At 39.0% G+C, this 22,986-nt stretch overlaps 1 protein-coding gene across 1 annotated transcript in view; it reads left to right on the top strand.

Moving 5' to 3' along the window:
• LOC127576804 (carbohydrate sulfotransferase 15-like) overlaps nucleotides 1-22,986 on the top strand; it is a 73,289-nt gene that overhangs the window by 36,650 nt on the left and 13,653 nt on the right. Inside the window, exons 3-7 of the mRNA XM_052027568.1 lie at nucleotides 4,882-5,221; nucleotides 13,595-13,738; nucleotides 15,802-15,958; nucleotides 19,046-19,202; nucleotides 22,577-22,724. Of these exons, the coding sequence (XP_051883528.1) occupies nucleotides 4,882-5,221; nucleotides 13,595-13,738; nucleotides 15,802-15,958; nucleotides 19,046-19,202; nucleotides 22,577-22,724 (946 nt within the window). The remainder of the gene's footprint in view (nucleotides 1-4,881; nucleotides 5,222-13,594; nucleotides 13,739-15,801; nucleotides 15,959-19,045; nucleotides 19,203-22,576; nucleotides 22,725-22,986) is intronic.

The raw sequence follows: 22,986 nt of genomic DNA, 5'->3' as shown, positions 1-22,986 counted from the left end.
TAGAGGCCAAGGATTGACATTTCAGTGATAGAGTGGGGGGTGGGGGGTAGTTGAAGTGACTGGCAATGGGGAGATGCAGATCATGGTTATGGACAGAGTGCAGGTGTTCTGCGAAATGGTCACCTAGTCTGTGTTTGGTCTCGCCAGTGTAGAGGAGGCCACACTTGGAGCACTGAGTGCAGTAGATGATATCAGGGGAAGTGCTGGTGAATCTCTGTTTAGGTCCCTGGATGGAGGTGATGGAGGTTGTGTAGGGGTAGGTGTTGCACCTATGGCAGGGGCAGTGGAAAGTTCCCGGGGTGGGAGCGGGATGGGTGGGGGGTGGGGTGGGGGAAGGGTGAACTAGGGAGTTGCAAACAGAGCGGTCCCTGCAAAAGGCAGAAAGGGGTGGGGAGGGGAAGATGTGCTTGGTGGTGGGGTCCCGTTGGAGATGGCAGAAGTGGCATAATGTGTTGGATATGTAGGCTGGTGGGATGAAATGTGAGGAAGGGAGACCCTGTCCCTGTTGAGTCTGGGAGGGGTGGGGGTGAGAGCAGAGGTGCGGGAAATGGCAGAGATGCGGGGGCGAGCACTCTTGATCATGGTAGGGGGGAAGCCACAGTTAGTAAAGAAGCTGGACATCTCAGATGTCCTGGAGTGGGAAGCCTCATCATGGGAGCACTTGTGGTGGAAGCGGAGAAATTGAGAGAAAGGGACAAGGGACAAATTGAGAGCAAGAAACAGGATGAGAGGAGCTGTAATCAAGGTAGCTTTGGGCATCAGTGGGTTTGTAGAAGATGTCAGTGGATAAAGAATCTCCTGAGATAGAGATGGAGAGATCAAGAAAGGAGAGAGAAGTGTCAGAGATAGTGCAAGTGAATTGGAAAGCCAGGTGAAAATTAAGTGGCAAAATTTATTAAATTGTCGAGTTCTGCACAGGTGCAAGAGGTGGCACCAATGCAGTCGTTGATATAGCGGAGAAAGAGTTGAGGAATGGGCCAAAGTAGGCTTGGAACAGAGACTGTTCAATGTAGCCAATGAAAAGGCAGGCATCGCTGGGGCCCATGCGAGTGCCCATGGCTCCACCCTTGGTCTGTAGAAAGTGAGAGGAATCGAAGGAGAAATTGTTTAGATTGAGGACAAGTTCAGCCAGGGGAGAGTGAAAGGGTACTGGGACTGGTTCTGTCTCTGGTTGAGGAAGAAGTGGAGGGCGGTGAGGATGTCAGGATGGGGAATGGAGGTGTATAGGGACTGGAAGTCCAAGGTGAAAGTGAGGTAGGGCATGCTAGAGAACTTAAAGCTGTGGAAGAGTTGGAGAGTGTGTGAGGTGTCATGGATGTAGGTGGGAAGGGATTGGACTGGGGGGACAGAATAGTATCCAGGTATGAGGATATGAGCTCAGTGGAGCAAGAGCATACAGAGACAATAGGTTTGCTGGGACAGTCCTTCTTGTGGATATTGGGAAGAAGATAAGAGCGGGCAGTCCTGGATTGTGGGACTACCATGTTGGTAGCTATGGAGGGGAGATCTCCCGAAGTGATGAGGTCAGTGATGGTGCAGGAGATAATGTCCTGATGGCCCTCAGTGGGATCATGGTTCAGGGGTAGATAGGAGGAAGTGTCTATGAGTGTGTCCAGCATCTTGTAGGATTTTATAACATTTTGAAAGGAGACAAAAACTGCATAATTTTCTCAGCTTACATAACTACATATGCAGTAAATGCATGAAATGAGAACTCTGGTCCACATTCTTGCTCTTGCACATACTTTGTGAATCCAAATCCACATACTTAAATGTGCTAAAATCAAGATGCACATAAGTAGATCACAGCCCCTTTCAGAAATAAGCAGAACTTCTAAACATCCATGACTCACTACATGTGTTCTTCTGGCTACTGTCACCTATTACCTGTAACCCAACAACATAGCATGGCATCCAGTGGAGTATTCATTCATTCAAGATTACACTTACTGCTGTACTCTTCAATAAGAATGCATATCATTGGAAAATGATTCATTTCTGGTATCTTAAGATCATGACCATAAGACATAGGAGCAGAATTAGGCCATTCGTCCCATCAAGTCAGCTCCGCCATTCAATCATGGGTGTTTTTTTTTGCAACCCCATTCTCTCACCTTCTCCCTGTAAGCCCTTAACCCTCTTGAAATTTGAATTTTGAATCTTGAATTTTATAGAAACAAATACACTTTGAACTGGAAAGGTGCAAAGTGCATCTTGATTCTCACATCAGTCCATGAAGAACAGCCCACAATAGTAAGCATGTACCTATTTTTTTTTTCTGCAGAAGTTCCATCAATGATATGCTTGAGAGGTCATTACAAAGGGCCCAGATCTCAATGTCCAGAGATAGAAGGATTCTATACTGTGGCCTTTCCCCATCTGTACCTGTACAGCACCCGTACCCAGCTTAGCTCATACCACAATAAGGCATTTGATTGCAGATGGCTCCATGCACTGGAGGTTCAGCTGATGTTTGTCTCCACATGTGTCCCTGGGAACAGCACATAGAGAACAGAGTCCTATGTTATTCAGCTGCTTGGGATGAACTTCAACAAAGACCACAGACCTTCTTGGCTAATATGCATGCCAAAAGGAGGTGCATGATCCGCACTGCAGCTACCTTGACAGCAGAATGCAGTGGGATTGAGACTCTGCTTGGAGATGAAGGTTCTGACAGGGAGGGCCCTTCTCATTATCAGCCAAGCAAGGTCGTTGTGCTTGTTTAAGAGTTCTAGTTATGAGGCATTCTCATAACTAGATCCAACAGGATCTGCTGTCTCCTTTTCCTGCAGGGCCTTGAGGACATTCTGTGCAGACCACTACCTGATTGACTTGTGGTCAAACATGTTTTTCTGCACCAACTTTTTTACAAGGGACAGATGGTGCAACACAGTCCAGCTGAATGGAATGTTCCATGGTAATATTTACAAGGCCCACCCTTCACAGCACTGGGGACAGGTACAACCCCTGCAAGTGGTGAGAGTTGGTGTTGATCTACTCTGAATGTGTGCACAGTTTGCTGCAGCCACAGGTCTTACATTTTGTTTTCTGGAAGTATACATTATTCACAAAATATACAGTAATAGAAATAAAACATGTCTTCATTCCAAGCATCTCAATATATTTGCTTACGATATTTACACAATGTCAACATGTCATCAGCTTTTCAGTTCCAAACATTTCATAATTGTCAAGGGATGTCTTTCTTTTTGAGTATTTTCTTTAATAAAATAAATTAATTTGTTTACACCTGGGAGATCCACACAAGAATTGTGGCAAGTGTGAAACAAATGTCTTATGAAATGAAAACATTCCCTTTCTATATATTTAAATTAATATACCTTACATGGCTCAGAAGGACACTCTTCAGACAATCAATTCTATGCTGTCTTTCAGAGCAATCCCATTCCCCAACTTATTTTTTGGCAACCTATTCTCTCTCACAAGCGCATCAACTCCCTCCTTATCCTCTTACCTCCCACCCATACCTGGGGTAATTTATAGTAGCCAGTTAATCTACCAACCAACACATCTTTGTGATGTAGAAGCAAACCAGAGCACCCATGTGGTTACAAGGAGAGTGTGCAGACTCCACACAGCACCCAACATAAGGATGGAACCTTGGTTGCTGGAGCTGTGAGACTCCACTGTGCTGCCATTTAGCAAGTTTCCACATCTCTCAAAAATGTCTCAGAAACTTCCTCTTGAACTAATTATATCATAAAGTTTCTTAAGTTATATAGATTCAGCTACACTTTGCACACAAGATCCCACGATCAACATCAGGGCAAATGACCAATTAATCATTTTACCTCTGTAATGTTGTTTAATGGAGTATTGTTGTCAGTACACTGTTCTTCATCTACTTCCTTGTGATCCTTTTAACCTGTAACCAAAACAAGCAAATTCAGTTATTAAATTTTGAAATGCAATTTGGACCTACAAATATTCAGATCTGTGTCCTTCTGAGCCATAAGGAAATTGTGTATGATATTCTCTCTGGTGGGAGTGGGACAGAAAATGATAATGGCTTGCTCTTTGCACAAAACAAATGGTATGCATCCTAAAATCTGATCTCGTATTTCATATCGAGAATATGGGTGTGTTGTTGGCAGATATTGGGCCCTCAAATCAAGCACACCCAGCTGTTTTGTCTGTGCAACTATGTAGTGGAGGTCAAATTGAAGGTAGCCTTTAATATCTCTCCCATTTTAAAAAAAAGTCCTGGGGATTCAAATCAAGAGATAAATGGGCTGCTTATTTTGTTATTCCCCATTTTATACCATTTGTACAAAGGTCAAAATAGTCTTTTGATGTGTTTGCTTGCAGCTGGAGTCAGAATGCAGTGAGAAGTTTCACTATAAGACTCAGCTAGAGCTTGGTTAACTTATGAGTAGATTGTTCCTTGATGATGAATGTGTTTGTAGAAATTTTGTTTTTTAGACATTCTCAAATAGTACAGCTGTCCCAGTGCTATTGACTAAAGCAAATAAAATGGCATTTGAATTCTCTTTGCAGGGTTTGTGCTCAAAAATTTTGCATGTCAACTCCTGCTTACTCAGTCCTGTGCATGTGAAGTTAAAAGATACAAGTTTTGAAAATGGACTGAGAGAATAACATTAGGTTCTTAATAATTTGTTTGAAGGTGCAAAGATCATACTAACCCAGTAATGTATATTATCTACAAATTTTTGTTACAAATATTTTTCAAGGTTTGAAGTTAACCATGTGTGCTCTCAAGATGTTATTTCACAAGATCAGTGCAACTACTCTGAAAATAAAATTGTGTAGTTAAATATTTTGCAGTGTGAGATCAATATGATTTAAGGCAAGCACTGAAATATTGACTTCATTCAATGTTTTGCTATGTTCACATTACAGATATTTTCAGTCATTCCAAGAAGGTTTCTTCAGAATGTAAAGAATCATTGTTGGTATACAAGATATATGGGGACTCCATCCACGGACCCTTACAAGAATAATGCATATTTTTTACATACAAAGCATTTCCAAACTATATTTGATTACCTGAGAAAGGTAGTTTGGAAACACTTGCAACACCACGGTGATGAACATTACCGCCTCCGCTGTCTTCCTTATTTCTACATAATAGGACAGCCAAAGTGTGGGACTACTGATCTCTATAATAGACTTAGACTGCATCCTGAAGTGAGCTTTTCCATAGTCAAAGAGCCTCACTGGTGGACAAGAAAAAGGTTTGGTAAGTGGTGAAATTGTTGGTTACTCCCTTTGCAGAGATAAGAAGTTGCATTACAAAACCAGCAATGACATTTTGATTACAAGCACGCGTCACCTGCACAACACATACAACAGCCCACCCCTCTTTTGTGAATAAAAGGAAAAAAAACATTAAAAAAAGTGAAAAGTACTTAATAAAGGGCAAGAAGTTATCAGAGCTGTTCATACAGTTGAGTGATGAAAAATGAGAATTAATGCCCAATGTTAAGAATAAATGTTGCATTTAGAAAAGTAATTATTTAAAAGTTAAATAGACCAAAAAGGCATTGTAAATTTATTTGCAGTGTGATGGAAAAGTGTGTGCAAGATAATCTGATATAGAAAACTTAAAGAAGAGTGCTAATGTACTTTAGCAAATAGGTAAATATTAACAGTTTTTCAATATGATTTTGGTGGGAAATGTACAATCATTGCTTTCACTTAGAAAATAAAGGAAAATCTGTCTTTAGAGATGGACAAACCATTAAAATCAGTGCTGTAGATCAGCACTTGAGTATACAGCGCCAACAAATGACTGAGGTATATTTCTAGTGGTATGTAATTCAAAAATTGGGGAAGACTTGTTTTGGAATCTGGTCACGCTGTTCTTAGAGTCCTGTACACAATTCTGGTCTCAATATTATGAAGAGAATGTAAGAACAGGACAAATGGAAGGAAAAAATATTTCACAAGGATGGTTCTGAAGTTGGGAGATTACAACTACTGGGAACCTTTCAACAGTTTCCTTCTCAGAAAAGAGATTTTGATAGTGATTTTTAAAAGTATGAATGGATTGAACAGGATAGATGTGGAAAACATGATTCCATGTGAAAAAAGACTATGGGTTGTAAATACAAGGATCTGGAGTTGCTGCTTGACGGTTTAACTACAATTACTGCAAAAGAATAGAATTTTGAGTGAAATTTATGTTTACCACACCTCACGTTCTGTGATATTAGCAACTGATGCTAAAGTCTTTATGCAGGTCACACTCCCAGGGGAATTTATCACTATTGGGAGTTTTCAGTAATTGTACTTATTTTCAGGCCTTCAGGGAAGGTTCAGGAATTAAGTCAGGCATAAGTGCACTAAAATGTACATTATGAAAGATGTTAAGTACTTGTTTCTTGTTATAATTTATTAAGCAACTGATTTATCAGTAATTTGGCTAAACTTGGGCTTTAACAGTGTGTGGATTAATAATAAATAGTTATTTCGTATTTTTAGCTGTCTTAATTAAATCACCACCTTTTAAATATAAAGAGTACAAAGGTTCAAAACAGAATTTGCATTTGGTGAAATGTAATAGTTTATATGGTTTTCAAGTTATTGTTTTAAGAGTTGAGCTAAAATCCACAAAACTTTCACTTACTGACTAGCAAAAGAAATGGAATAACTTTAAAGCACCAGTGTTGGCTCCATAACAAGTTAATTTCCATCACAGGAACTCTTGATATTGAATGGTCAGGCCAAATCAAGGTTTCACCCAAACGTTTTGCACATGATGGTGGACTCAAAAAATGTGTGGACCGTCAGGTCTGTTGGCCATTTAGAGGCCTGGAAAAAAGGGGGATGAGGTGGGGAAGGGATATGGGTGAGAAACAACAGGAAAAAAATTTGTGTGGATCCTTTATAAACATTTGCACAGCTTGGCATGATCCAAGAATTTTGCATTTTTCCTTATTACAGATTATAACCCATTCATTATTCTATATTTATATTTTAAATATGGGTGTACAAGCTGTGGGATGTTATATTTCATAGTCTCTAATCTGGATAATTTAGTCATCTGCTGGGACTAGCAAGGCTTTCCTGTCACTCCCACAGTTATTGCAGCTATGGCATTCAAATACCCTGAAAAAAAGACATCAATAATTGTTTATTTAAATTTCTGGCTCTGAGTTTGTACATAATAATTCCTGTCAATTAATTCTGAAATCATAATTTTATGCTTGTGATGGTAAAAGCAATAAGCTGCATGCTCTGTATTCAGGTTCAAACGTGACATGGAATGCAGAATGTGGAACTGGAGTATTTATATTTAACTTGTATTCACTGGCGTGACCACACAATGTTAACTAATCCAATGCACTGTGGTGCTTGAAATGTAAAATGGGAACAGAGCCATGTTTCGTGTTTTGTAAATTGCATTGTCTCCTAATTTCTAAACTCAGTTACTTTGCAAGGAATTTATAACAGCTTGGATAACTCTTTATGGATGCCTTTAATGTTGTTTCTTCCTATGATTTTAGTAGCAAACCCTTCAAACTCGTGGAAAATATTGTGGGCCCCTGCTGTGAACTAAAGCTTTTTTATAACAAGATTCCATTTGTTACAAACTGAGGTCTGCTGTGCAACAAAAGTCTCCTGCAGTTCAGTGGTGCCAGTCACACCTCAAAGTGCAAGGGGTAGGAGCTGTGGATTAGCATTGATTCTGGGGAAAAGTGGAGGGCTGTCCCTATAGAGATGGGAGAGGAGAAGTGTGCCAGTATGACAGTTCAATTGAAGAGGGTGGAGGAAAGTAATCTTAGTTTGAATATGTGGAAGAAAGGTAGGTTGGTATGGAGGATTCAGTTCAAGAGCGAAGAGGAAGGAGTGCTGTCAAAAAAGGGAAAGAATGATATGGTGACCTAGGTGAAAAATAAGAAGAATGTTGTATTTCTATAGAACTAGGCACTGGAGTTATTTGTGAATTGTAGGAGATTAGAAAGAATGAGCCCCCTTGTAAAGAGAGAACAAGAAGGGAACGTCATCTGTTGAAAATCTAAACGCGAGTTTATTTTTCCTATTTCTTTGATTGCACATTTCCCAACTGGGAAACATTTAAAATGAACTAGAGTGCTCTAGGTTTAGAGAAACATCCAAATGTCCCAAGGAAGCATACTGCAGACATTCCAACAATGATAGAGCAGAGCAAAATAAGCTTTAAAAATATATTAAATTACTAAATAGAGGATTTTTCCAAAGAAAATTAACAAACCTTTTCAGTCAAAATATTCATGATGCCAATATTAATTGTAAAGATTTGACATCATTTTTTGATGCATCGAAGATGCTGCACATCATGTCTGCAGCCAATTGGTCAACCTCCAGATATATGGAAATTGCTAAAATCCTAGACAAAAAATCTTTAACCTGAATGTCACCCTGATTCAAGTGTAAAAATGTTATTCCTCGATTCCTTCTATCAGCTTCCTGCAGAGATCACAGCTGCCATGTTTATAAGACTGATACCTGGCATACTGGGTCTGTCACATGAGGAAGCTGTTAAACAGGGTAGATGTAGCGAAGATGCCTATAATGGTTGGAACCAGACCCAGGGGTCACAGTCTCAAAATAAGAGGTTGGCCGTTCAAGATAGAGGTGGGAATTATTGGAATTCTCTACTCAAGGAATCTGTGGTGGCTTCGTTCCCTGTGTACATTAAAGTAATATTGATAGATTTTTAGATTTTCAGGAAATGGGTTGAAGCTGTCAAATGGCACTGAGATGAAGGATCAGCCACAATCCTGTTGAATAATGGAGAAGACACAAATAGGCATTCCTGCCTCTATTTCTTATGTTCTTGTCATAGACGGTCTGTCAGAATCTTGAAGGGATTATCTGCATGAAGCATGCAGGATGGGCTGCCTGGAGTGGAGACAAAATGCAGGGGAAGGGTGTATCTGGTCAACAATCCCCACCCTGCAATCATCTCTCCCGGACAAATTTTGTGCCACAAGTGGCCCCACACCACCTGAAAGTTCACCACTGTTGACACTGGTGAAAAAGGTCTTGGCTTCTCTACCAAGAAGATTCAGGAATGGAGACACAGGAGACTGCAGATGCTGGAACCTGGAGCAAACAAACTGCTGGAGGAACTCAGTGGGTCAGACAGTATCTGTGGAGGGAAATGGACAGTCAACATTTCAGGTCAAGACCCTTCCCATGAACAGAAGGAGTAGAGATAGCTGTACAAAGAGGTGAGGGGGGATGGGTGGGGCAAGAGCTGGCAAGTGGTAGGTGGATCTAGGTGGGGAGGGGTTGATTGGCAAATGGAATCAGATGGGAGAAGGAAGGGTGGAGATGGTGATAGAGGCTGGGAAGTGATGGGTGGTGACAACAAAGGGCTGAATATGATGGTATCTGATAGGAAAGGAAGGTGGAGCATGGAACCAAATAAGGGAGGTAGGGTGGGCAGATGGGAACTGTGGGAGTAGGGGACACGGTGGGAGGAGTGTGTGTGTGATGGGCAGATACTGTAGGTTGAAGAGGGGAAAAAGCTGGGAGGTAGGGTGCTGGGGGTTGGGGGGTTAGGTTGGGTTAGCTAAGAAGGATGTGTGCAAGAGGATCTGGGTGTATCAGAAGGAGAGGGAAAGGGACAGAAGGCTTGGTGAGGATGGTGAACAGATCAAGGAGCAAATTACCCACAAATGTAAGGCGTTCCTGGATTGGAAGCTTCACTTTTCTCCGAGGGAAAAGAAACATCTCTGCAGGCGACTGAAGGAAGAGGTCCAAGATAAAAAAAAATTGTGATGTAAAGAACAGATGGTAGGTGGAATGAATGCAGGAGAATCAGCAGCTTGCTGGCATCCCTGGTGTGTGCAGGTTCTTCAGTGCTGTCAAAACCATCCCTGGCCCAAACACACAAAGCCTCACCCCGCTGAGGACCAAAATTGGAGGCGAACTTATCAATGGCAGAGGCAGGAAGGAACACTTCAAAGACCTCCTTAAGTATGAATCACCCTCAACATAAGAACCTTGACTCCATTCTACTGGATTGAGTCTTGTTGCCACTCCTGACTAAAAAGAAATCAAAAAGTCCATATCCCACCAAGCCCTCGGGAACAGACAGATGAAAATCCCACCCTTAGGGAAGGCTTTGCCTCCATCAATTGAAAGGGAATATGGATCACTCTCCTCTTCAGCTAGCCACTGGAATTTGCCCCCATTTTATGTTTGCTTCATGATGTTATGCAAGTTATGATCCTAATCCGTGGGTCCATAACAGAGCCAATCCCACTGATAACTGGATTTAAGCAAGGCTGTATCATTGGCCCAACACTTTTCCAATCATTCTTTCTACAATGTTGCATGGTACATCCAACAAGCTTCCTGCAGGAATGGAAGTAATCTTCAGAACTAATGAGAAACCATTCAACCTTCAGTGACTACTCAACAGAACCAAGGTTACCTAAACCTCAGCAGCTGAGCTGCAGTAGGCAAATATGGTTGTGTTTGCGCACACTCAGAGATCAAGTTCCAAGGCATCGTCAATTTGGCCACTGAAGTATATGAGAGGATACCCCTTACACTCAACACCTTCAAGACAAAGCTCCTCTCTAGCTGTACAACGCAGCCCTCTGACAATGGAGGTTTGTGGTTCACTTCTCATGTTTTGCAAATCACTCCTTAGCAAAGGCAGACATTGGTCAATTAAGAAAAAAAGCATTTGATGATCAAGAACTCAGACCTGGCACACACATGGTATACCAGACAGCAATAATATCTGCCTTCCTATATATTTTTGAGGCTTGGATCACTACAGTAGACACCTCAAGGCACTGGAAAGGTCCACCAAAGCTCTCTCCAAATTCACTGGGCGTATAAATGAACAAACATCAATGGCCTCTCCTAGGCCAATGCTTCCAGAGATTGGATCCAAATTACAGTCAGTTCCCATTGAGCAATCCACATTGTTCACAAACCCATCATCAGATTCTTGAAATACCCTCTATCCTGAGCTCTGTCATGGGCAGAGATTATTAGACCATCAGAGGAAGAGATAAAGGTCAACATCCCCATTGATTCTTGTGGATCCCTGGCCCATGAGAGTACAGAGTGGAGACAGTGTATTCAGACTGAAAACCTCAAGGCCATATACCTGGAGCATACAGAGATGCTGTATAAACAGCAGAAGGAGTGCACCATCTGATAAACTACCCACCCACCCCACCTGCCACTACTTGATCCAATGTGGAAGGGACTGCAGTTCCCAGATTGGCCTTGATATTCACCTCAGAACCCTCAAACCTAGAGCCGACTCCTAGGGACTGCCCGAGAAGAAGTAGTTGTGTTGTTGACTCCACTTCCAGTGTGCTGAGTTCTCATGGCGTGGCTTTATATTTAGGTTTGTTTTTGAATCATCTCTTTTTGAAGCCATGTTGACAGCCATGATGCAATCTGTAGTGAAGACCGAATTTTCATCTTGAATATAATCGTTGAATATATCTTGAATATAGAGGTAGTCTGGAGTTACATCTCTATGGCGTCACTTGATGTTATGGCTTGCTATTTAATAATACCATGCTTCAAGAAACTCTGACAGAGTGAGATTGCTTCAGAGAAAGTTGTCTGTTCTTGAAATATTTTTTAAATAAGTTTTTTTTTCTTTTGGTTCTCCTGTTGAACCCTTGAAAATTGAATACAATGGCATATTGTACATTTAACTGGAAGAATGATTATTATTATTGACATTCTATGTTTGAGCTAGATTTGGATGTGTGCCCTGCTTCCTGAGAAGCTAGAAGGGCTTTAATGTTTGGCAGACAAGTATAGACACACCATTGTGGTTTTGAAATAACTGACAGCAATTCAGTTAGGACATAATCCGATTCTCATAATATGGTTTCTCTGTCTGGTGGATAAATTCAGCAACACGCTCCACTTCACTAACACATGTTTGACTGTAATTTTTTGTTTTGGATGTATTTGTGTTCAGACTTTAATTAGCTTGTTAAAAAGTTGAAGGTTTTGTAATAGAGATTCTCTCTGGCTAGCTCATTAGAAGTATTTAAAGTGGAAGAATATATAGATTTTTTAAATATCAGGGGATTGAGGGCAGTGGGGATCTGGCACTGAGGAACAGTTGAGGCCATGACCGTATTAAATGGTTGGGTAGGCTTGAGGGCCAGGTGGCCTATCCCTGCTCCTATTTTCTTGTATTCTTTTGTTTAATAGTACCAGCAATTCGCATGGATAGTCTTGGAGGAGTGTCCAGTCTAATATGAGTCACTTAGATGTGTAACAATTGTAAATTTGTCATCTTATCTGGATATTTTCATCTTTTGCATATGGGTTTCATTGATTTCTTTGATGTGATACGAGGAAAGGTTGGACAGACTACTGGAGTTTAGAAGAGTTGGGTGACTTGATTGAAACAGTATGATCTTGAGGTGTTTTGACAGGATGTATGTGAAGAGAACGTTTCATCTTGCGAGAGAGTTTAGAACTAAGGTCATGATCCAAAAATAAATGTTTGGGCAAGACAGAGATAAGGCATTTTTTTTTCTCTCAGAGCGTTGTGAATCTTTGGAACACTTCTCAAAGGGCAGTAGATTTTTGATAAGCAAGGAGGTGAAAAGTTACTGGGATAGACAGGAGGTTCATCCATGATCTTATTGAATGGCAAAGCAGGCTAGAGGGGCTGAATGGCCTGCATCTGTTCCTAATTCATATGACTGTATGTTCTTTCAAGGCATGTGTACAAAATCCTTAGTACAATGAGGTAGATAGGAATTGTTAAGCTACTTTCTGTCACCTCAGTGAGCACATAAAGCAAGATAGGGAAGAGAGGAGAGGAGTGAAAGCAAGTACAAATCTCCATGGCCTACAGCAGGTACCTAGAAGTTTGTTTTGATCTGGACAGATTTGTGGAGATATGCATGCAGAAAATGATTACTATTTTCAAGTCTTGAAGTTGCATTTTTATATAGTTGATCTTGGTGTGAACAAAGCTGGAAAAGATACTTCTATTGTCTATCTCGTTTCACTGAAAAGTTGGTGATGGGCCTTTTTGAGTAGTGATATCCAAGTATAGTAGGGAATTCCAATATTGTGGACCAATGATAAGGAAGGAATGGTGATCCCTGTTTAAGTCAAGGTGGTTTGCCACATGTAGGAGAGCATGAAGAGTATAATACAGAATCACAAACTGGGAAGTAGCATGTAGATCAGATTGTGTGGAACATTAGTGTACAATTTGGGGTTTTTGACCAATTGACAGCATTGATGGTGTTAATCCATAAGTTACTTCAGTTCCACATTTATTACGACAGGATTTTAAACCACAAACTCAGAGGTTGCTAGCTAACATAATATAAATATGTTGCCATGACAGAGCACAAGCAATTCCTAGTCATTTTATTCCAATGTACTGTTGAAAGGTGAAGCAGGAGCAACTTCTAAATTTAAAAAAAAATGATGGCTTTTGTTTTACTTGACAACACTAAAACAATTCGAAATACTTGGCAGAATTTTGACTGGACAGTCTTGAAATTTAGCATGACATTAATGGAGTGACGAACCAATTCAATGAGGACAGAAATTCAAGTTGAAAACAGTTATCATTCCTATATTGAAGCTTCTCTTTTTTCAGGGATCATTCAGCCCTGGAATGGGTTCCATGGCCGCTATCTAATTGAAGATTACCTGGATCTGTTTGATCTGGCAGCACATCAGATTCAGAGTCAGATAGCCAATTCATCTGCTGAACAAGAAATTGACAGCAATATGGTTATTGGTAAGATATTTTATGCACTCATGCTGCACTAAGCTGATCATTTGTGTTCCACAAAAATTGAACCTCTCTCTAAATTATTTGATATGTGGTTGTCATTGTATGGTTGAAGTTAATTAATATGCACCTGATTAACAGATTTTTTTTTTAAACTAGTCTTTTATTCAATGCAGTTTCAATTTTCAACTTGCTAGTGGAAAATCTGATAACAGTTCAGTCGAATTATGGTATGAAAGCCTTAATTCTATTGCAACCATCTTTTATTGGATTACCAATTCTAAATAAAACCAGCTGTCAAAATTTCATCTGTCTGCACTTGAATTTTTTTTTGTTAAAGCACATTTTGTTCCCTTTCCCCTGTTTTGATTCCCTGACCTTCACATCCAACCCAAACCAAAGAGCATAGAATTGATTCATTGGCAGGCCTTTTGCTGTGCCTGACTGCATAGCAGAGGTATGATTGATACCGAATAGTAGTCGTGAACACCATCCTAATATGCTCTGTGTTCTAATAACCTGCATATTCAGGAACTTGTTACAAACAATAATCTGTGCTTCTTTCAGTTAGAACATAGTTAGGTGCTAGAATGTTTTAGGAACCCAGATTAGTTCGCAAGTCTCTAACAGTGTTTTCAAAAGCCAGTCTGTGCAGATCCTTGTGTTACTTTTGTTTCTCCTCAAGCACATCTCAGAATTATACTGTGCTTTTGGTGTTGCAGCCAGATTCAGGAAAAGATAGGATGAGGCCATAATCCCAATTGCCCACAGGCTCCAAATTTGATCAATTGCTTGAGAGCTGAGCACCTAATCAGCTGTATTTTTTGAATTGCTTTCACACGGGATCCTCATAATCTTCAACCAGTTAGAATTCTGGGCCAAGACACACAGTAATTGGTCATCGCATGAAGTAATCCTTTTGGTAAAGTGGGCTGCTCTGATTTTGATAAAGAAATGCTGCAGCAAACACCTAAAGGGTGATGTGAACACAGTGATACCTATGATTCCATTCTTTTGACAAAATGAACCCTCTGCTCTAGCAGTTGATGAATTGTCCCAATTGCTACATCTGAAAGATACTTCACAAGATTATTTACAGATGTCAAATTAGGAAATAGATTGTTGCTCGTAAGCATTGGTAACTCGCATGGAAGGGAATTTCCTGACAGGGTGGCCTTTTCTGTTCTGGACTACTAATGTCTTTTTAACTTCTATAACAGATTCTAATCTCTTATTAAAATTTACTGTTTGAATAATGTTCTATTGGATGTTCAAATAAACATGGGTGCTGTTAAACTCTCAGTGAGTATGGAATGGCTATCCCATCATCATATGTGAAATGCTGTGGGACTTGATACTGTTAAACACACAACCACTGCTCTCGACATTCAAGGATATACCAGTGCGCAGATGCAATGCTGGCCATCCGTACACTTAAAGTGTAGGATTTATAATCCTCCCAAAACAAAATGTGCATTAGGATCAGCCTTTAAAATGCAGTCCTGTAATCACAGTGGTGTTCAGGAGATGAACATCCAGTTCCACTCTATCAGCTTATTTCAATGTGGACCCAGCACCCATTGTGCTACCATAACTATGCTAGGTCATGATCAATCTCATGGAAATTGATAAGCAACTTTACTTTGTTTTTTCATATGAAAGCCAAATGAATCACCACACTTTTCATGACCAGCTCTTATCTTCACATTGATATGAATCAAAATGGTTAAGATTTTTCACATATTATTAATTAAACCAACTCTTAGTCTACAGGTAAAACATGAAAGCCAAGTATAGGCAAACTCTTTGGCTAATACGCTTTCATTTTGCAGTCGTCTATGCACTACAGTTGCATGATTATGGTGGGAGGGAATGGAAGGCTTTAATTACTATGTTCATGATTAAGTATGCACATAAAAACCGTTTTAATGTATCACTGCATTTCTACTCGACCAATTAGTCTTAGTTTAACAGGCTTTTCAAAAGCTGTTTCTCCTTTCATTACATCTTATGGAAAAATGAATCTTACTTGTAAGTTTAAAAATAAATATTATGTTTTCTCTTTATAGGTGAGGCAAGTGCTTCCACGATGTGGGATAACAATGCATGGCAAAATTTCTATGGCCGCACGGCTAACAGTGAGCCACCATATTTAATTCAGGACTTCCTACATGGAGTTTTGCCAGCTGCTAAACTTATTGTTATGCTGAGGGACCCTGTTGAGAGGTCAGTCTGAAGTCATCCTTCATTGTACAGTGCTTTCATTATCAAACTGTAAGGAAACTTGAATTCTTCCAAAGTACGGCACTGGAATGTTAATGACTTACTAAATTTCCAAGCCCTGTATTCCTTTTGCTGCTGTGATATCCACTTCAAATAACTGAGGTTCAACTGCTCACTGACTGAGACTTTGGCTTAAGTAATTGGAACAAATGAACTGGAACAAGTGAATCTAAGGAAATTTTACCTGAATGAATTTCCAGCAATAAACTATTTTTAAAGTTTATGTCTACTCTTACTATTAAAGTTCAATTATTTTTAGAACCTATATCATACTTCCACGACTGGTGTATAGCGTAATTCAAGTGAATGAATAATTCTAAAAATAAATGTAGAAATATCAACTGTAGACAGCGAAAAGCATTAAAGAGTTTTTTTTTCTTTTTAACTTATTTCTGCTTACACTTGTAAAGAGCATCTGGTGAAATTGCATCTTTGCCCCAATGACTTTGAGCATTTCAGATAGTTATGGCATGAATATGAATATTTTATTTATAGTAGCCAAAAATGTATTTTGCCCTGATTTCGTACCAGTACTTGGTGTGAATTGATGATGTTTAATTACTAATTCTGAATTGACACACCTATGCTATGATGTCTCAACTGCCTCTAAGTTGGTGTTTTGGCCCTGAAGTAATGTTATGCCAATTCTAGCACCAGACACAGTCAACATGGCAGCCAAGAACTTGCTGTATTTTTATGATGTACCACAGAATTCATAAGGACGTGAGGTCATCATTTGAGGGCAGGACAACTTGGGAAATATAAATGAGGCAAAAGTTATAAAATGCCTCTCCAATTCCAATGCCATTAAAATAACAAAGGACTGACATTGCTAAAAACTCAGACTGAAATCCTGAGTATCCATCCCAGCCAACACCATTAGTATCCAAAATATTTTAGAGAAACAAGAAAGAGTGCAAACAATGAAAAAAATTACTCCTTGGCACTACAGTTGTAGTTATTTTAGTTTTAAATGGAGCTTTCATGATGAGACTTGAAACTGAATTAACTCAAATTGCTTCATTTCATTTTAAAGGGAAGCATATTTTGGCTACAGATTGAGAGTTAGCTTTGCCTACTCCATCTGTGATCATAAATCTAATTTCATAATGGCCTGAAAATTCCTCATGCTAATAATTTGCATTGCAAAATATCTTCTCTATTCATGTGTGGCTAGTGATTCCAGTTTAAGTCAGTGTCCCATCACATCAAAATTCACTTGTGACTGAGACTGTGATGAATCATGGGCTATGCATTTTTCATGCATGCCGAAGCCAAACTGGGGATCTTGCCTATGGGCCCAATCAAGCGAGGGGTATGATTGTCATCTTTCTGTCATCAGCAACACTTGCCTTTCTCATTCTTCCTTGATGCAATACAAAACATCATGTGTTCACTGTCATGGCCTTGAGACCTTGAGAAGATGTTAAACCAAATATTCGTAAGAGAAGGGTAGAGGTTAGTATCCAGGGAGATCAGCAAGCAGGCATTTGATGATGAGAGGGTATAGATCAGGACTTGATGAAGGCAGGGAAGGGAAAATTGGGATAGCACTTCATCTTGGGAAGAGGAGTGAGAGATGGGATGGTAATACATGTGGGGAAGGGATTCTTTAAGTTCCAATCATACCCAAGCCTAATCTAGCAAATTTTGCATGTGCAACACATATGGATGGATTTCTTAATTAATGGTTCCCCTTCATTTGGCTTTTTCACCTCACATTAAGATATAGTAGTTCCTGCAGAGTAAACTTTGATTTTGCTACCACCTTTTTAAAAAAAAATTCTGCTCTTCTGAACCAGCTGAGATCTCTGTTATTCATGACTGCTCTTCTGTTACCTGACATCTAAGGGTCGACCAATTTTCATTATAAACAGATATGCTGAGCTGATATTATAGATCTCTGCCTGCTTCTGCCTTCTCCCACCTGCCCCCTCCCACCAAATGTGTTCATACACACACTAGATATTGCATGAATGCAATAAAAATTATTTACTACATGTTATACAATTCAAATAGTTAATGTGTTCCTTGATAAGAGTTTAAAGCTTCTGTACGACATGGAATCACAAGGGCCTAAGAAAACATTGTTATTAAAATTAAAAAGTTATTATGAATTATAGGTAATTTCATTGCACCCTTTATTGCTTTCCATTGATCTTTTATATGAAGTTGTTTGTTTAAGCCGACAATTACTGATAGCCTGATTGAACAGTTTAGAAGCTTTATGGCTCAGAATTGATTCATTCAAACATTATCAATCACAATCCACTTTTCCACAAGCTGGTTGTTCAGATACGTAGCTTCAGTTCCTTTATTCTACCAAACTCAACACCCCTTGATAATAACTTTCTCACAACTCTTCAGGGGATCCTGTTGTCCTATTTGAGTCCTTCTCTCAGAACTGGAAAAGGAGACTCTTCTTGTAGTTAATGGCAGTATAAGTTCCAAGAGATACTGCTGGTGAAAGGACATTTTAAATTCTATATACTGAGGGCACAGCATTTTATCAGTGCATAAATTAGATAAATGAGGTACAGTAAAATGTCAACTGTAGGTATTAATTCACTTTAAACTTTTAAATTAGAGCTATAATTGCAATATCTAGGAAGATTCTATAATCAGTGTGACTCTAGAAATGAATTAGTGTTCCAAAAATGTTGTTTGTTCAAGGAAGAGCAGTCATGTGGAAAAAGAAATAATTCTACAAATTGAAGACAAAAGGGACTGCAGATGCTGGAATCTGGAACGAAGAGGCAGAACACTGGAAGTACTCAACAGGTGAAGCAGCATCTGTGGAGGCAAAAGGTGTGTGTCGACATTTTGGGTGGAGACTCTCAGTTCAGATGTAGGGTCTCAACCCGGAACGTTGACATATACCTTTTGTCATCATTGGTGCTACTTCACCTGCTGAATCCTTCCAGCATTTTGTTTTCAGTTTTACAAATGGATGTGTATTGATAATCTGCTGGAGCTAAGCCAATCAATTTATATCCTTGAATGATACTCATTTATGTGCTTTTTTTATAGGCTTTATTCTGACTACTTGTACTTCATAAGTGCTAACAAATCTGTGGAGGATTTTCATGAAAAGGTAAAAGATTCACTGCAAATATTCGAAGGCTGTCTGATGCACTCTTCCCTTAGATCCTGTGTGTACAACTGCACTGTGAACTCTGCCATGCCTGTAAGTACCTTTTTGAGACAGCCATTTATAGAGCAAATTCCCCAGTGTATTATCTGTAAATTAATAAAACAGTATTATTTTTGGCTGTAACCTCAAATCTCTCACTGTATGGTGCTGTGGTCAGATTGCATTTCTGCAAGTCCATTACATTCACTACTACTGCTGGGAGGAACTTTGTATTTCTGAGCTTATTGGTAGATGTCAGAATAACTCATGCTGCCTTTGTGTTTGACAACATTGAAGAATCCAAAATCTGAGCTGAAAGCAGCATGAGTAGGCAGAAAAGAGATGATAACAACATTCTTTTAGTGCATTATTAAAAATAATGGGTGATTATCAGTATCATTATCATTATCATTATCAGTAATGGCTTTAGTACCACTGCAAATAGCAAGCAGAAACAAATAGCAAACTCTTAGAAATGATTTCATTAGTGTCAGCTTCATTTTTGATATTCCATACCTGGGAACGAAACTGTCACTTCAAGTTACTGTGCAAAACTACTATTTCTTTTGGCCTACAGATTTCTGCAACTAAAAAAAATGGGCTGATAATAACCCTACGAATCGGGCCTCACATCCAGAACCCTTTCTTGGAAATTCCTTGGCACTGTGAACCCTACAGTATTCCATTTGCTCCAGAAAAGTGGTCTCATTTGGTTTAAGGCATACAATGGAAGTGAATAGCCCCCTGGGCCTAGCAGCCATTGATCATAAGTGAAGGCAGGGTGCAGGATGGCCGGATAATAACTTCTGTTGAGCCTCTAGCACACAAAGCAGCCAGTCATCTAGATTTGCCAATGCACTGTTCACACCTGTAAGATATCAATGTTGAAGGTACCATATGAACATACTCCAAGCTGAATGGAACTGTTGACAGGGCTAAAGTATTTAGCAGGCAAACCCATGGTCAAAATATTCCAATTCTTTGTAATGCTTTATTCATAAATCTGATGTTATAGTGGCAAATAATTAATGGTATGAATTAAATTTAGTAATTTAAGTTAAAGGAGTTATATATTATACATTTCTCCAAAATTTGCTATGTACTGCAGGCCAGCATCTAGACATTGAACTTTAATCACTAGTGCTAAACATGCATCATTATATTGTATAAATGCCCATTGGACACCTCTCCCAATATTCTTTTCCTTTGATGTTAAAGAAAACAAAGATTGAGAGGGGTAAATCATGGCAGTTGTTACTATAACACTTGTTCAATGCTAGGGATCAAAAACCATCTCCAATTCCCATTGGCATTCACTCAGATAATGTTTTGAGTCAATGACATGTTTTAACATAATTAAGATGACAATGTTTACTCCTTGTGCAGTGTTGTACATCATTGCATCATTTTAAATACCATTTTTATGATGTGTTTATTTGCTTCCCTGTGCCCATAATGGAAGCTGCATGCCTTTCCTTTATTTTTAAACAAGTTTATTTTTTCAATTGAATGATATTAAAATTCCTAATTAAGTTTACCCAACCTTCCTTTTGGTCATCTGGAGGGATAAATGTGGTTCTCCTTATAACTCCATCATTCCATTATAGGACGTTAGAGTGAAGGGTACTGTATTCATTGCCTTCATTTACAGAATGATGTTGAGGTACTAGAACTGCTGGTTTTGCCCTTCATTTTTCAAACAAAGTTTGTTCACCTAAATAACACCACATAAAAATATACTCTCTGCTGCTTTATGATAATTCTTATTTGGAGCACTAAGTAACATTACTACTTGAAAAATCAAAGCTTGGTAACACCTAATTTTCTATAAAACATTATCTGTATGCATCTTACTTTGATTTCTTCTTCCATCTCATCCCTTCCAAATGGGATTGATACCATGGACAATGTATAGGATTGATGTGTGATTACATTATTGTAACATGGCTGCTGCAAGTTGATCGTCTGATAATCTGTGTTTGGTTACCAGAAAACAACCAGAACCCAGGAAGTTATAATTTTGCAATATTGTTTTGGCCACAAAATCCTAAAATAAACTGCATCATTAACTGTATACTGTTTCATTGTTGTAATTATCCCCACATTTTTGAAGGAAACTGGTGCCTTCTTTCTTTTTAAAGTAGACTAATGTTGATCTCCCTTCCAAAAGAGCTAAAAAAAAACTGTATGAAATCTATGGTCCTTTTATAGAGGCTCTCAATCATTTATGACTGATTATTGGTGCCAATGTTGGCAGAGTCCACAAACACATGTGGACCAACACTCAAATCTGTTCCCACTTCTAGCTGGCAATCTCTCTTTAATGCCTATACAAACTTTCTCTTGTATACGTGGAGGCATCATTATTTTTCTGGTTAACATCCTTATATTTCCAAAGTCAAAAATAAGTCATTCATTTTTTCTGAAATGTCCTCCTTTTTCACGAAACGTGGCTTCCCTTCTACTGTGACTGATGGAACCATCTCCCTTATTTCCTCTGTTTTTTGGACTTGTGCTCTCACCTCATCTCCCTCCAAACAGAACAGGGATAGAGCTCCCCTAGTCCTCACCTTTCACCCCATGAGCCTCTGCATGTAGTCTATTGCGTCATCATTCAATTTTTTTTACCTTTTTGAACGTCTTAACTATGTAAATAAATAAAACTCATTGAGAAATTTGGCTTTGATCAGCAATGCCAATCGGACTATAATTGGCTGTCAGTTGTGCATGCCTCTACTCAGTCAGTTCCTGTGAGATCTAAGGAACCAAATGTATGGAAGTGAACTGTATCCATCTTGATCTTTCAACTAGATTCCTAATGAAGGACCTAAACTGTATGATCTTTCTTTAAAAATAAGAAAGCTATTAAGGACATAGGGCCAGGTATCCTGCTTTCGTTCTACAGCATCTAATACTGAAACTTAATATTAACTGCAACATTTACTGCCTGAGAAAGATGGCACGTCCCTTGGCATCTTTTCATTATTTGGTTCCCATTGGTCAGTTATATTTTTGTTATTAAGCCTATAATTTCCATGGGGAATTCTTATGACTTTTCAGCCTAACTTAGGCAGAAGTTTGTCAGAAGACTAATGGTATTTTTATTGCTAACTCTGACATTTTTCTGAAGTTGTAGAGAAAGTTTGGAAAATTCCCTTGGAAATCATTCCTCAATATTTTGTTCCTGCCTCTGTTTAATGTCTTCCTCACATTATCCAGGGAAGACACTGCATCAATTATGACGCAATTTTTTCATGCACCATAGCACCTGATCTAACAAAATACCTGACAAAAGCCAATGGCAGAAGTTGATTTTCTTTGAAAGTATTCAATAATACCAGGCAATATTTTACATGAAATGATTGACCACAAAAAAGACTCAAGACAGACATGGGTAAAGTTACCAAATGATATGTTTTCTGTTTTAGGTACGATTGCAGATTGGGTTATATACTGTCTTTGTGTGGGACTGGTATGCTGTTTATAACCCAAACCAATTCCTTATTCTACGGCTGGAAGAACATGCAGCTGATTTGAAGAACAGTATGGGCAGGGTCTTCAGATTCTTAAACCTAGGTAAGAATTCACAAAATAGCATTTTATGTTTTTAAATAGCATCATTTAATGCAGTAAGTAGTTGATACTTGTGCACTTCTCAAAGCATACTGAGATCAAGAAACTTAATATTTCCAGTTCATTCAATAAAGTTGTCAATTTACGACCAACAGGCCTATATTTTAACTGCTGAATTACATTTTTTGTAACTAATTTAGAACTGGTTCAAATTCTATCTGAATGGTAAAGTGCAAATAGCACTGAAGATATTTGTAATTACCTA

Source organism: Pristis pectinata, chromosome 12 (genome assembly GCF_009764475.1).
Source record: "Pristis pectinata isolate sPriPec2 chromosome 12, sPriPec2.1.pri, whole genome shotgun sequence".
NCBI classification, from domain to species: domain Eukaryota; kingdom Metazoa; phylum Chordata; class Chondrichthyes; order Rhinopristiformes; family Pristidae; genus Pristis; species Pristis pectinata.
This window is presented reverse-complemented; position numbering and strand designations above follow the sequence as displayed.